The sequence below is a fragment of the Botrytis deweyae genome (assembly GCF_014898535.1).
Source record: "Botrytis deweyae strain B1 chromosome Unknown BDEW_005, whole genome shotgun sequence".
NCBI classification, from domain to species: domain Eukaryota; kingdom Fungi; phylum Ascomycota; class Leotiomycetes; order Helotiales; family Sclerotiniaceae; genus Botrytis; species Botrytis deweyae.
In genome coordinates this window covers 394,398-409,535 of record NW_024066212.1, presented here as the reverse complement: position 1 = coordinate 409,535, position 15,138 = coordinate 394,398, and the positions used below count along the sequence as shown (strand labels likewise).

General features: G+C 42.5%; 6 protein-coding genes across 6 annotated transcripts; 2 read left to right on the top strand and 4 right to left on the bottom strand.

Annotated features, from left to right (window-relative positions):
- Positions 1-925: 925 nt before the first annotated feature.
- On the bottom strand, positions 926-1,581 carry EAE98_002770 (uncharacterized protein; the record flags this gene model as incomplete). The annotated part of the gene is made up of 2 exons (XM_038950390.1): positions 926-1,346; positions 1,424-1,581. 2 exons carry the CDS (start codon positions 1,579-1,581, stop codon positions 926-928), a joined length of 579 nt encoding a protein of 192 aa, XP_038812919.1.
- Positions 1,582-2,948: 1,367 nt separating this feature from the next.
- Positions 2,949-3,773, top strand: EAE98_002769 (uncharacterized protein; the record flags this gene model as incomplete). Its single annotated transcript, XM_038950389.1, has 1 exon — positions 2,949-3,773. One exon carries the CDS (start codon positions 2,949-2,951, stop codon positions 3,771-3,773), a length of 825 nt encoding a protein of 274 aa, XP_038812918.1.
- Positions 3,774-5,124: 1,351 nt separating this feature from the next.
- On the bottom strand, positions 5,125-6,304 carry EAE98_002768 (uncharacterized protein). The gene is made up of 2 exons (XM_038950388.1): positions 5,949-6,304; positions 5,125-5,885 (listed from the first exon to the last, which is right to left on the bottom strand). Exons 1-2 carry the CDS (start codon positions 5,992-5,994, stop codon positions 5,374-5,376), a joined length of 558 nt encoding a protein of 185 aa, XP_038812917.1. The 5' UTR covers positions 5,995-6,304; the 3' UTR covers positions 5,125-5,373.
- Positions 6,305-6,644: 340 nt separating this feature from the next.
- Positions 6,645-8,598, top strand: EAE98_002767 (uncharacterized protein). Its single transcript, XM_038950387.1, has 3 exons — positions 6,645-6,914; positions 6,974-7,045; positions 7,102-8,598. Exons 1-3 carry the CDS (start codon positions 6,773-6,775, stop codon positions 7,953-7,955), a joined length of 1,068 nt encoding a protein of 355 aa, XP_038812916.1. The 5' UTR covers positions 6,645-6,772; the 3' UTR covers positions 7,956-8,598.
- A 758-nt stretch (positions 8,599-9,356) lies between these two features.
- EAE98_002766 (uncharacterized protein) lies at positions 9,357-9,934 on the bottom strand (the record flags this gene model as incomplete). Its single annotated transcript, XM_038950386.1, has 3 exons — positions 9,357-9,669; positions 9,757-9,852; positions 9,911-9,934. The coding sequence occupies 3 exons, from the start codon at positions 9,932-9,934 to the stop codon at positions 9,547-9,549; spliced, it is 243 nt and encodes an 80-aa protein (XP_038812915.1). The 3' UTR covers positions 9,357-9,546.
- A 1,670-nt stretch (positions 9,935-11,604) lies between these two features.
- On the bottom strand, positions 11,605-13,392 carry EAE98_002765 (uncharacterized protein; the record flags this gene model as incomplete). The annotated part of the gene is made up of 3 exons (XM_038950385.1): positions 11,605-12,642; positions 12,700-13,254; positions 13,336-13,392. The coding sequence occupies 3 exons, from the start codon at positions 13,390-13,392 to the stop codon at positions 11,605-11,607; spliced, it is 1,650 nt and encodes a 549-aa protein (XP_038812914.1).
- Between the last annotated feature and the right edge of the window lie 1,746 nt (positions 13,393-15,138).

Below are 15,138 nucleotides of genomic sequence, written 5' to 3'. Positions count from 1 at the left end.
TTCAATTCTGAAATCATACAAACTTATGAGTATATTATACTATGGTTTATACACTATTTTATTATCGATTTAGCTACCTACGATCAGATCAAGGCAACGAAGTAAACCGACAGAGCAACCTCTCCTTTCTAGATCTCATGAGGACTAAAAAAAAATCTCACATAACCGGACAGCAGCCTGCACCATTCTCCTTCCTCGTCCTCCCCTTTTCAATCTTTCCCCGTTCTCGCACTAAACTCTATTTTCTGCGTACCGCCTCGTGCGTACGATCGCGTCCTGCGACGATCCCGTGATATGCACCTTGATCTAACAAGCAATGATTACAGCTTCTACGGATATAGAGCTCGCGAGATTCGAAATAGGGACAGTGGTGGGGATCGGCGGTGGGGGAACACGGTTGTGGGTGGTGCGTTGTGTGTCCGCAGGTGTGGATGTGTTTGATTGAGAGACACATTTTTGGGGTTAGTTGGGTAGGTTAGTCTTTGGTGGCTGGATGTATGGGAATGAGATAGATGTGTAAGGAGTAGTTGGAAGAATGGGTGAAGCTCGTATATATGCTGAAGGATAAATATCTTTCAGGGTTGTTCTGATGTTGTCCTGTGATATGGTGGAATGTTTTGCGAATCTGATGTAAACGGAGAAAACATCAAAATTATCTTAATACAAAACTGCACAAAAGCAATGACTGCATAGATAGCAAGTTTCCCACTTGTTGCCGTTGAGTTCTTGAGCGGGTGAAATGGGGGTTGACCACGTGACTTATGATCGATTCAATATTGGTGACATGTGCGGTTTACCTAAGTAGGTCATGTTTTAATCATTTAAATATGATTTATTTTATAATTTCAAAGGTTGAAAGCGTCTATGGTCAAGAAACATTCATGTTTGTTCTTATGTCTCGCTTCTCACGATTTCTTGATAGCCGCTACTTCTCACTTTCATTAATGTTTTTGAGGTTGGCCGCCGGTGTCCCCGTGATGTCAAACCATGCAGAGCAGAGATTCATGGTACCAGAATTCCGCGAAGTGTCTGACATGTAGGCGTAATAGCCATCTGTACAATATTTGTTGGTATCGTCACATGTCACAGTAAATTCACAGTTAGAGCCATCTTTCATAGCGACAACATTACCGTATTCGTTCGCAAGCTGCGTAATGATGTTAGCACCGGAAATGAGATCCGATGGGATGAAAGCAGAGGTATAGAGGGCGCCGATGGTGGAATCAAGGTTTGCTTGGGCGTATGAGGCCATGCTGGCAGCGACAGTGAGCTCGGCATTTATGATGCTCTGATCTCGAGAAGAGCAACTGGGGCCAATGGTATATTGGCATGGAAATAGATGTGTTCTATGAATTGCATCTGATTAGATATATGTGTCTTAAAGTCAAAGTTTAACGAACGAATAAAAAAGGGCCCTAAATACTCTCTTTTCTGATACTCCCAGTTCCCAGTGGAATTAATTGCATCGTATGATTGTTCATACCCATGATTATGGTCTTTGTCGCCGTGGGCAGTTACTGGCCCGGCCAGCCAGGCTAAGTAGGCGAAGAGGAGTGTCACTGAGAACGAAGAACTATACATTGTTGAGAAAGGAGCTTTTGCATAAAACCATGTGAACGTAAAGAATGCTAATAGATATTCATTTGAAGAAGATTCGGTCATTATATAGACAGCTTTCTACTTCCAAGGTGGTCCCAACTCTCAACTTCAAGATTTGAAAGATTGAAATTTGTCAAGAAATTGTGACATCTGGCAAGACTCGTAGAGCAGTCGCAACATATCCCAACATAGCCACCTCATATACGGCGTATTTGACGGCGTATTTGTTGGTAGGAAGGAAAGGATTTTGCAAAGTAGATCAACAGGAACGAATAGAAACAAATAAATGGAAAACAAGTAATCGAGTTGCTTTGGGAATCAATTCGTGGAACTTTCGATCTACTTAACTATCATTAGTAGTAGCCAGCCTTGATGATACTCAGGATACAGATATTACTGAAGATATCCTTTACTTTCAACGTATCTTTTCTTTGATGACATTATAAATTAAGTGACATCTTGCATTAAAATTAGAGATCAGATTATATTCATCTCAGACGAGGCAGATAGTTCAGCCACCAAAAGTTATAACATAGCCTCCTCACACTCAGCATAAAGCTCAGAAAACTAGAGAAGCTATTAATGGAACATGAAATGTACCGTATCAGAACGCAGTAGAAGAAAGCACTTCATTCAAACAATTGGTCTTCGAATACAATGTAACACCTACAGCCCTATAGCGAGAGTCCGTGCATAACGAGATCAATCCCCTGTAATGGTAGGGCTTAATTCTGCATCAATCCAGTTGAAACAATTTGAAACGAAACATCAACAGTTGGGATTACGCCACTGAAATAAGCCAATCAAGCCACCTTTTTATTGTTGATATTGGTGCCTAGATGAAGTCTCTACGGCACATGGAAACCTCAGAGTGATTTTGTTACATAAACTGTTGGACAATTCTTCCGGTAGGTTTTAATGTGTGATTTCTCGCGCGGATGAAAACATGAGATCACATCTCAGTTTGTTTCGTTGAGGATGATAGCGAGCATCGAGATCTTACTTGCTAAGGAAGGAGGGAGGCAAGAGCTTACGATTCGCACTAGTAGAGACACATATAAGCCTTGTCTATCGCCTTAAAGGTTCGGGGTTCTTACAACCGCTTATTTTTGAAGCATTATTTCGAATATCGTAGTCAATAATATCATCTATTTATCGCTTATTGTTACCTAGGTATTTATCGCTATTGTGGTATTGGATACAATCCAAAGCCTGGTTTCACAATTCATGAGCAATCAGCAATTCCAAAGAATAAACTCACCAGCTTCACTGATCTGAATCAACCTATCAAGTAACTATACCTCCACCTTTCGATGCTCAACTTTTCAGCCTCTTTTTAGAAACCCAAAATGTCCACCCCACCCACCCACCAACTTCCGTTTGACTACATCCACCTCCTCGACGCACACATCGCCTCCCTCCCAGCAAACTCTCACCGCATTCCACAGCAAAAAGCCCTTCGCACCCTTCAATCCGCAAGATTCTATTCTCCTTCACAACACATTGCTTCTCCACAACTTTTCTCCGTCATCTCCTCGCCCTCTACTCTCACCATTGGCTCTCCATACATTATCACCATGAAGCTTCGACACGTCGAGAACCCCTCTGGAAATCCAAATTCTTTGCCTGTGGTCTTTGACATGAGGGAGTTTGGTCTAACGCTAAGAGAGAGAGAGACCAGTAAAATGTACAACTGGATCATACTGAGACAACGGAGTCCAGGCTCTATCGAAGATGGAAGACAAATAGAGGGAGAGGAAATTGATTTATCACCCTCAAACCCAACACCCACAGAATTTGGTTTCCCAATCTTCGCAACAGATTCTAATTTTGAACTCAACGAACTGCAACTCAGCGTGATAGAAAAAGAAGAGGAAGAGTTCATATCACTGGCGGTTGGTGAGAGTAGAGCGTTCAAAGTAAAGTGGGCGTTGACTGAGGAGCAAGAGGAGAAGATGGAGGTGGGCGAGAAATATAAGTTATGTTATAGAGGGGGATGGAATTTCTGGTGGGATTTTGGGACGGTGGAAGAGATGGAGGAACAAGAGGGCAGGAGAAATACGTCGAGGAATCAGAAAGGTGGCGCGCAGCGTTTGTGGATTCCCTGTACAAACTTGGTAGAGTTTGAAGTAATCGAGGAGGAAGAGGTTAAAGTTCAAGACAAAGATGAGTAGACTGCCAAGGCTTGATTAAGAGTCAAAGAATCGATTGACAGCCGTGAGCAACTTGGAAGACCTCTGATACATACTTGGCGATTGGAAAACCTCATACTGTGGGGCAATTAGAATGATACGGAAGTTTGGCAATGTCATATATCATGAGAGAATCTACACAACATTACCAAAGAGCAATCTTACTTGATCATTTTCATTAACAAACTCATATTGAGAACTTCCTCCACATTCAGCTTCTTACCCAATTCTACATTAAGTAAAAATGCCGTCTTTTCTATGACAAGCTCTGATGTATCGTGAGATCAAATCCTCAATTATTCAGAAACTACGAAGATAGTGATGCCAATGAAAATAAAGTAACGAGTAGGTATTGGCGGGCGAGATGTTCTATTGATAGGGTGGTGATGCATCTGTTCAAACTAGACATGCTTATAACACCACATTAGTACTTCATATCTTATAACCGTCATTGAAAATAAGAGGGTCTCAAAGCATGGCCTATAACACAGGAAATTTGAGTAAGATCAGAGTAACATGAATATCCGAAAGCCAAGCAGCAAGCTGACTACATAACAATAATTATCATGGTCGATTGAAGTTCAATCGTTACTATGAAACAAATCCCCAAGGGAGAGGCTGAGCAACGGCCAAACGGACCGCGTCTACAGAGCAGGAGAGTACGAGCTATCAGAACATTTGGATTGGATGAAGTAAATTTTGTTCATCCATTGCTAGAATATCTATAAGCTAGCAAGAATCCGCCAGTGTGAAGTATCTTGAGCTAGCAAAATAATTAGAGGACCTGCCTTGAGTTTTAGAATTGTATGATTTTTTGCTCCCGGCAGATCTACATCACTTTGAATGTCTCAGTTCCGTAAATATATAAATCCTATCCAAGCAAATGTAGTTTTATCTTTTTCTCCGATTCAATCGAGAAACTATCATCTGAAGGTGCGAATTCGAGTTATAGATTTACATAAATTACTGAATATTTATTCACCTAGAGATATCTAGATCTCCTGTCTAAAAACAAACCAAGCCATTCAACTATCAAAAATCTATCGTTGAGCGTAACATATCTACATCACTCAAAGATCCTCATGTGTAAATCACTCAATCTCCAAGCGACCTTGACAGAAAGTATCTCTCCAAATAAATATCTATAACTATACTATCAAACCCGGAACCAGGACGAAAGCTGTTCAAATCCAATCCTAAACATCATAAAGAGTAATTTCATCCACGAATTTAGACGATGATGACCATAAGTTATAACCTGGCTGGGTAGGTATCATAAAGAGGTAGTTCACTGACAACACTAGATGAAATTTGTGAAAATAGCTTATTTGAGAGAGATACCAGATCTCATATCTTGCATTCCTAACCTAATTTGACCGAGACCAGCCGGTCTCTCAATAGAGCATAAAATATCTCAATAAATACCATCCATAAGAACTCACGAAGATCCTCTCACGCCCAATCAACCCATCCAACACCCAGATAATCCCCCAACTCCTCTTTTGCATTGATCAATTGTACTCTCCACCATATTTCTGCCGTCTAATCAACCAAAACCCGACTTCACAAGCTCAACTACTCCTCATTGATGTAAATGTCTCTGAATGAACTCCCAAACCATTTTCACAACTTCCGATTCACGAGATCCTTCTTCATAGCAAGAGAATTTAACCAAATAGACTTGAGCGACTTTTTTAAGGGGTGTATCTGCTTTGATGGCTTCTTGGATGATGAACTCAGCCAATAGATCGACTGGGATCGGCAAGACTTGCATGCCTATTGTAGGATCGTAGGTTAAATACTGCGTTGTATATTCACACCAAGATTTACAGATAGCGTTGGTAGAAGGTATTCTGACCGAGATTGCTTGACCAGATAATGGCTTGGTAAATTCTAGTGGGCTCAATGAGAGACGCGATAAGAGTGCGCCAGTGGAATCTACGGCGCAGGCAGAGGCTCCACAGTTTGTGCCAACAACGGTTGAGGTACCAATAGATTGTTTGACTGTGCTAGAGGTTCCGACTGCCAAGGTGGTATGCTCATTGATTTCAGGCAATCGTGGCTGAGTAGCATTCGATGTCTGTCTGTGAGGGACTTCAAAGGGTTAGTTATTAAGACACACTAGAGTACGTTGGTATCAAATAAATAGCTACTCACCAGAAGAGCTTTCCTTGGGGCGAAATGTAAGTGCAGAATGATCCATCTTTACACTGTCTAAACTCCAAATTGTAGTTGAGATAGGAGAAACGTTTCAAGGGGAAGCAACGTAGCGGCAAGTTTCCTTGATTCTGGCTGTGACAGGATGGATAGAAAGAAGAATCAACAAGTTATTAGCAAGACAGTTGATTCTGGTTGAAATCGATGATTGTAGAGTAAATTTCCACATCGCCAAATTCTATATCCATCGAAGCAGATGAATTCAGGTCACGTGATTGATCAAATCAATAATCAGTCCAGCCTTGCCAAGTAACGACATGACCAAGAGATCGGTGAATAACTACCAGCATCTGGGGAGACTTTCATATCCAAATCTTCTATTGTATAATGTCAACCAACATTCGTATACGCATGACTTTTACGATATAACCTCCCTGAATAGACGACAATGCGATTTGTAATGCCTTCAGAGAATTTGTGCGACCTTTCCAGGAGATGTTTTAATTATTAAAGCCAAGAAAACTAATGCTCCAGCGAACGTCGATCATGTTCCTGCATGATAATATACTAATTGCCAATAGCATCTTATTGGTGCGGTCGAACCAATCCTCATAAAGAGCGTGGCAATATCCCGGTATCAACAAGTCGACCAACGTGTACCAAATCTGTACAGCAGCGGACGTGTACGTGCGAAATAAGCCGGGTGAGAGGTTGTGTTCGGAAAATACCCGAGGGTTTCTGGAGGATGCTTTGCATATAAATTCGGCCATCATCTCAGTGAAGAAAAGTTATTCTTCAGAGCTGCAATTTATGTGCTTGAGAATATGGCTTTTCGAGGCAAAATTGACAACATGGCTCCTGTATTTTCTTCCAAAGGAGAAAAAAGAAAGGAACAGTTCAATAATATGATGGCGAAAAGGTTCGGTTCAAATGGCAGAGATGTGGCGGCTGAGCTGCGCACTATTGGTGAGTTCCCGGACATCGCATGCTCTTCTATCATGCTTTATCGCTGACCGTTACTCTAGCGGACGCCTTGGAAGAGACTCTCGAGTTCCAGCGTTTGATGGGCAAAATATTGAGAACAGAAGATCCGGAGGGTATGAAGTTTGATTGTTAAACAGCACTTGGAGACTTCAAACTAACGTAATAGCAGATCGACTCCTTTCGCAACTAGCGGATCTTAATTCCAAGGGCGATAAGGTAAATGGCGCGCTTAACGACCACACACCCCGGCTACCAACGCCATCTCAAGAGAGGTCTATGTCTAGAGATTCCCTACGTCGTACCAATCGGTCGGTAAACCTCAACGGAACGCATGATGGGCAATCAGATCCTAGATCATATGGAAGAAGTGCTGCGGAACGGCTACCACTAAATAGACACTTCTCTGAAAACGATGTTCCTCAAGAAATTGTGCGCCCAAGCTCCACGCAACCAGGTCGCTCAATGACGCCGCAACCCGCTAGGGCAGCAACCTTTCCCTCTATTAGATCAATGACGCCACAACCAGCCCCCACGAGTATTCATTTCCCCTATCGTTCAGAAGTTCGGCAACATAGCCAGCCACCGTATGCTCGTTCTTCTGGCTATACATCTATCATCGCTCGTGGTGTTCCAGATAGACATCGCAGTCGACCGCCACCCTCTCAGCGCTTATACGAAGTACCTGATCCCCCACAATCATACGGTTTCGATGTACCTCCGCAAGTCGACCCGAATCCATATTACCGACCCCAAATCACGTCCCCTGCTGAACGTGCTTCCCGAAGGGATCGTTTTCCCCGAATGTCCGAAGAACGTAGGGGGAGAAGAATGGAGCCTACTGTAAGACCAAAAGATCACGAGACAATATATCAGGTTGATTCGAATATCATTGAGCGAGAGTATGATCCCGAGAAAGACGAAGATGCTGAATCTATCGGATCCTTGGATCATGTCCAGTCGTTCGCATCACCTCAAACAATCAAACTTCAAAACAGAGTAACTTGGAATGGATCATTCAGATGACAAGGACCAGAGATTTGCAAGAAGACTTCTTCAGAAGTCACCCGTTGAAACTTCATCATCAACTCTACACTGGTTGGAAAGTGAAGCACCTACACTTTGTTCTGGGTGCCGTTGTCTCTCCCCTCTACATGGGCCTTTCACTCGCTTTCCTCTTCGTGGCGACTAAACCTGATACACGACTCATAGCAAAGAATGGTACTCTGATATATAATCAGGGCCACGCCAACTATTTTGACTTTCTATCCACAATTGCAGGAGGGAAATATCAAAAATCAAATGTTCAAAGGCTAGGCAAAGTGTAGATATAGCCACTAGTTCTATAACTGAAGCCTTCGAACCACCATAAATGGATTTGATAGAGCTGATGGGTGGATCAAGTGTCTTTGGATTGTCATTGTACAAATAAGAATGTGTAGATTTCCTGAGGTCTTGAGAAGAGCAGTTGTAGTTGAGTTTGGTTCTGAAGGCATCTTCGGGCCGACAATCACCCGAAAGTCCGTGCAGGAGAGTGTTCTTGGCTATTATTTCTTAGAGAAGTAGTTCCTTCAAGGAGCTCATCAGATTATACAACACAATGTAGTTAATTTCTTTATCTTTGGAATATGTTAAGTTTCTTAGACAGCAAATCACTAGTGAAGTCTATTAATATCATCTTGTAACGCAGTCCTTGATCCAAGATCGACAAGTTCTACATATTATCGGTTTTAGCAATGTAAGTAATATAAGTATTTGTAATATGACATGAAGCTGAATATCCAATCCTGAATTAAGCGATCGTCGGTAGATATTTCTTCACGGTTTTTGGGTAGTATGTCTTGAACATTCTTGTACACGTCAGGAAAGGGCCAAGAGATATGGTGGGTAACACAACTTCGTTTGATGATCGCTAGTTACACTGAATGTCACGGTGAAAGAGCCTGCTGGACCTTTCTAATTCGGACATCTTGGATATTAGATCAATCTACTAGTTTCATCGTTCATTCTGACCAATCCTGTATGTATGGATAAATCAGGCCATCACACGTAGTCCATACCTTGAGTGAGCTGTTTGTGTCAGAATCTTTCAACCCTCCTATAAATCGATCCTGATGTCTTGGACATACAATACCGGGCCAAGTATTCATCATGAGATGGGCAAGCAGATGAAACATTGGATAGCATACTCGGGAATGTGAGAAGACACGACTTTCTGAGCTTCCTTGTTTCTGACTAGTGAATAGTCAGGCTCAGAAATGAACTTTCGGATCTAGAGCCCGGGTTACAAAGCCCCTGATGGTTTCATGATGACTCTTGGAAGGCAATAAAAACGAAGTGACGAGGAAAATTTACATAAAGTTGGAAAAGAGTGAAACCCACCTACCTACAACGCTTCATACTCACCAGGAATAAAAGGGGAAGTGTATTGTGAGGGGACGATCATTCATAATTGCTATTTCGGAAACCCAATAGTCGGCTTCGTAAAATATGCCCCCCATTCCCTAAGACCCTTCATCGGAATATGCAATGCCCTCAGGATGACTGATTTCGCCTTACTCCCCAACAATTCATGGTATCATGTTCCGCCATACTGTAGTCTCATTTGTCCAGTCTCTTAAGCAGTGAAATCATTTGGCCAGCACTTCTCCTTGGTCCATCCCTTGTCTTCGTGCTTTGCAGCATGGCTTATCAATTGTGCCTTGTTTGTGTTGACCAATTCCATCTTGCAGAACTCGCACTATTGGCGGAATTAGCCTCGAATACAATGAAAGAACGGTAAGGATTCTGAGGAATGTCGCAAGAAATATCTAAGTTGGAGACGTACTTTTGACTTTGGTGCGGCTGGTTTAACTGGAAGGCCATTTGCCTTGACCGGGGCGCGGGTGCCTTCCTTATCGGCCTTCTTGTGCTCACGAGCGATCTGTATGCCGAATTAATAATTGCTCTTTAAGTGTTGCCAATGATCAAGATATACGCACTCTGTCTTTCTTTGAAATAGGCATAGTGAAGGATAGACTGGTGAGAGTGAAGATAAAAAGTTGATGAGTGAGATTGAATGTAAATTTGAACTTTGCGAAAAAGAAAGATTAACCTATCATTGAAAACACTAGCCTAAAAATTAATGCCGGTGAAAAAGTCACACCGCTCGGAAGTTATTTTCCCCGATCGAGCTTTGTACTTAGTCAGCATTTGTTCTCTAGTTGATCTAATCCTCTTCTGTTTTGAATTTTATCTTTAAGAAAGCCCAAGATATAACAATCTGTATCAATGGAAGTCTCCAGAGAAGATTACAACTCATAGACTCAGTCATCTCATTAATAAGTGTTCCTTGTTGAATAAATGAAGCTTAACTCCCTGGCTGTAGGCCAATCGAATGTCACGCGATGTGAATCTCTTGTCAAAGTCGCCGTCGAGTTCTTATGCTTCCCTTTGACACTCTCTCCGTTTTATGGCTCTGGAAGAATTTCTCGAATCCAGTGGATTCAGAGCAGCACAAAGTTTGTCTCACTAAGTGGCTAGATCTTGATTGTCGCCTGCTGATTTCAGATTGTGGACACACGAGAATCGTTCCGCGGCACGCTGAATTGGGGGACATAATTTGCATCTTTTTCGGGTGTTCAATATTGGTCACTGTTCGCAAAGTCGATGATCATTATAATCTGATTGGCGATGGTTGTATTCAGGGGATTATGGAGGAAGATTTTTTGAACCGATGTATGATGGCCTACTTCGGACAGAAATATTCACTCTGCGCCGATCTCGAAGGTAGATAGAAGTTTTGGCAGGCACCTCGCCCGCTCGAATCAATTGAGAATTCAAGCCGAAGAGTTGAAGCATAACAGCCACCACAGTTTCTATCCATTGCCCTTTGGACATTGATATGTCCCGCTCTCAATTTTCGAATTTCACCACATTCCTTTCGTCTTACACAACCTGCCAATCTCATCATTCAACGCATCGCTCATTCTACCATCCCATCTTGCATCCTCTATCTCCTTCTTCGCCCATAATACCGTCGCCCAGTCGGCCTAGTTCTTCATCTCATTCCATCATTCATAATTCGCTCCACAAGACATACCCTTAAAATCTACGTCTTCCCGATAAGAATTTTTAAGACAAGAGCCAGCACCAGGTATTACAGCTTTTGAAGCTGCTTGTCGCTCGGTGAACGCTACAAATTAGGGGAGTATTTCAATATCCTTCACGTCTCCAGAAATTCTGCAAATTGCATGCCTAATGATCCGATGGTTGAGACATACTGTTCCGTGCTTTGGATGGTTGTCCTAAAAGGGGTGATGGGAAAAATAAGAACATACTACCCATCCATGGCTTTTTATAAGCAGGTAGTACCGCTTAGTTAAAAACGAGGATGCGATGGACCATATATCTGAAGTCAGCCAAACAAGTCGCCATAGTATCGCTAAATGTGCAAATGACGCAATAACTTTCTCGGGAGAGGACACGCACAAAGAATATCAAGACTTCAAAATAGTAGTGAAGATGGGTTAGATAAACCTCATTTGGTGATACAATATATTTAAAAAACGAACATAAAGAATTTAAACAGCTAAAACACCCACTTGCTGACTCCCGATCCAAACTAATCCCATGTCTCTCCCCTCTTTCTTTCTCTCCAGCAACCTCCTACCATCATTTTGTATCCTTACCCCACTCAAACCTTGAAAGGCTCTACCTTCTGCACCCCCGAGTAAACAATCTTACTCGTCATCGCCGGCGCCGCCGCCTTGGTACTCGAAGGCTTAACCGAAGTCGCGAGTGTACTCGACGCTTTAACACTCGAAGGTGTAGCTTTCACACTCGTTGCAATCGAATTATGAGCGCTCGACGTCACACTTGCGCCTTTACTCGAAGAAGTCACCGAAGCAGGGTGTGTGGAAGATCTAATAGCGGATGTGGATGTGGATGTAGATGTAGAGATAAGTTTCACACCACTGCTGCTTGAAGATTTAACCTCAGTGGGTCCTGCTGCAACGACTGAGGTACTGGTGCCTCCATTAGTTGCTTTAATACTCGACTTAGCACTGGCAGTAGCTTTGGAGGAAGATCCGCTCCCACTTCCACTTGCGTTGACGGTAGTATAGATTCTTGTCGTGGTCGAATCCACAATCGTCGTAATCGAGCCTGAAGCCGATGGTTTCGCAGAAGTAATGCTCGTCTTTGAACTAACATCGCCTGTGCCCGAAAGACGAAAACTTCCGGTTGCAACAGGATGGGTGCCATTTTTGGCCGTTCCAAATGCTCCAGTTTCCGATGTTGCTTTTCCGGAAACAGATGGGGTGACTTTAGAGGTGATTGTTCCACTTGCTTTGGAACTTTCTTTTGTGCTAGTACCTCCATTGGAGATAATTGGCGCGCTTGTTACTCCTGTTTTAACGCCTGTAGGGGTTGTGGTTGCGATAGCCGCTTTTGTGCTTGAGGATAGAGGAGTATTGGTAACGACGCTTCCTATACCAGTAGAGGTGGTACTTTCTGTACAGGTGGTATCGATGCTGGATGATGCACCTCCTGTTACGACGGCGGTAACGGTAGAAGGAAGATGAGTGACGGTTGAAACATGTACACTTGTAATCTCACTAACCGCTGTAGCGGGATATCCTGGAATACCGACCCCACCAGTGACTGTTTCTAAGACTGTTGCTATGACGGTTGCTGTGTGAGCGTACTCTTGTCTTTTTTCGTTGTTTTTGATCTTCATTTTGTCAGTAATGAGATTAAGATCTGGGTTGATATCAGAGGAGGAACCTACAGAGTCTGGAGAGACAGATCCAGGGTCTAGTTGATCAGCAGGAGGAATCGTCTTTCTCTTCTCTACAGTTGTAATAGCATCCGGAGCCATCGATCCAGGATCTAATTGATCCACAGGAGGAATGGTTTTCCTTTCCTCCAATTCCCCAACATCTCTAGGAGTGACCGGAACTAGTTTCTCCAATTCTCTCTTTGAATGGCCAGATACAACAGGAACGAGTTTCTCAAGATCTCTGGGCGTAACCGGTACAACAGGAACGAGTTTTTCCAGCTCTCTCTTCGAATGGCCAGCTATAACAGGAACAAGTCTCTCCAAATCCCTCCCCGTAATCGGAACAAGTTTCTCCAAGTCCCTCCCCACAACTGGCACCAACACTTCCACCTCTCCATTAGATCTCTTCTCCTGATCCAACGTCCACGAAGTAAGAGACTCCGCGTCTCGCTTGAACTGCGTGACCGGAACCAATGTCTCCAACTCTGCTGCTCTCTTACCCACTGAAGTGAGCGGAACCAGTTGTTCTACATTAGCCCCCGTGTTGACCGGGAGTGCTGAGATCTGGGGTTAGGGGTATTAGAATCATTTTTGGAAGAAAATATACAAGTTGATATCAGACAAGGGACGAAAAATGTATCTTACCAAGTTCGGTAAAGCAATCAGCAATAACGCTGCTGCTTCTCCCATTGTAAGACGCATATTGAAGTAACTGAATCTAACCCTCAAGACCTCTTTCTGCAGAATGAACTAAGAGGCAAAAATAACACCTTCGAATAAATATATCTGAATCTTTAAAATCTCTCAAAACTGCAAAAGATAAGAAAGCTTTTCACGAAATGAGTGTACGAAGAAAAAATAATGAATGAATGCCACAACTTAGTAAAGAGCGACAAATTGATTTTGCGACGTAAAAAAACTGAACACTTCAAAATCACCACAAAAAGATAAACCACAAAAATCAACAACGAAGAATTCTCAAGGAAAACAAAAGAAAAAAGTGGATAGAAGAAATAAAACATATGATATACTCATCATACCTCCATGCCTACATACTCTTCCCTCCCATTTCACCCGTCAGCAACAGTGTAACCTCACCCCTAGGATCAGAAACCATAATTTCCTGAACAAACAGGGCATATCTCCTTCCATTAGCATATCATCGCATCCCATCAGTCAAACAATCATCCATCTTCCCAGCACGTCGAATATCAATTTCCCTTTGTATATTCCGGAAATCCTCATTCTTTCCTTACCATTTCCATTTCCTCAGCGACGACAAATGAGACAATTTTGTCCTACCTACCTAGGACCCTACCTACCCACAGACTCTTAGCTACCATCCATCCTCTCTCTTGACCTCTCCGCCACGAATCATTCATTCCTACCATCTCCCACATCATCTCGCACACCATCACCTCCCCCATACCACACACCTCATAACCCCCTCCTCCATCTGACCAACCCCCTCACAACTTCACCATACCATATACCATACCATACATCAAAACCCCATCACCTCAAACCCTCAAACCCTCATTCAATCACCATCACCATCCACTTGCCCCCCCCCACCAAACCCTCCACCTCAAAATTCCCCATCAGTAAGCCGCAGGATTCTCAAGGCTCAGCACGCATTCCCACCACCAACCTTACCTATCTTTAATCCCATCCCATCTCATCTCATCTCATCCCATCCAACTCCATTCCTCACTCCCTTCCTACAATCTCCCTCCTGAAACCTCTTCTTCCCTTTCCCTTCTTCCCTCTATATGATTACCTACCTAAAATCACTTCAGACCAGACCAGGGATACCATTCGTGGCGGTGCACACCACATCCATCCTACCCGTGCCATGAACCTCTACATACACCCAATTTCATAACTAGCTTCCAAAACGTGATTTTATGGTCTCACAACCTTTTTGATGAAAACGATTAATAATAAAATCCCAACTTTATCAATATAGCTTCAAAATCAAAAATCTCTATACCAAATGAAAGCGATCAATTGATTCAATTATTATTCAAAATTTGAAGCGATTCAGACTTATATTGATTGATTGGTAGGTGGTTTAAAACAATGTGATATTTCGAAGGTTTTAGTAAGCGAAATAGGTTGATCATAACTAGCTTCCATTCAGTTTTTAGATTTTCGTTCTGAAATTTCAATCTCAATCAATATGATCTAGAATCAAACGAAATTTAGACAAATGATAGAGTCAATCATTCTCTATTATATGATACTATACTTATTCAAATCGAAGCCAGATTGATAAAGTTATCGTGGATTGAAATATCGAAATATAACATTGAGGTGTTTTTAACGAAGCACAGAAAAGTCACGTTTTGGAAGCTAGTTATGAAATTGGGTGTAAGCGAAAACCCAGGCGGAAATTGACCTTTTCGAATCCATCTCAATACATATCATTCATTCATTTAATGAATT

What these genes read in the sequence shown, in the direction of transcription:
- EAE98_002768 (XM_038950388.1), bottom strand. Translation starts at nt 5,994, where the DNA reads ATGGATCATTCTGCACTTACATTTCGCCCCAAGGAAAGCTCTTCTG. An exon ending in CCCCAAGGAAAGCTCTTCTG is followed by an intron (nt 5,886 to 5,948) that starts GTGAGTAGCTAT and finishes AACCCTTTGAAG; the next exon opens with TCCCTCACAGACAGACATCG.
- EAE98_002767 (XM_038950387.1), top strand. Translation starts at nt 6,773, where the DNA reads ATGGCTTTTCGAGGCAAAATTGACAACATGGCTCCTGTATTTTCTTCC. An exon ending in GGCTGAGCTGCGCACTATTG is followed by an intron (nt 6,915 to 6,973) that starts GTGAGTTCCCGG and finishes CCGTTACTCTAG; the next exon opens with CGGACGCCTTGGAAGAGACT. An exon ending in GAGAACAGAAGATCCGGAGG is followed by an intron (nt 7,046 to 7,101) that starts GTATGAAGTTTG and finishes ACGTAATAGCAG; the next exon opens with ATCGACTCCTTTCGCAACTA.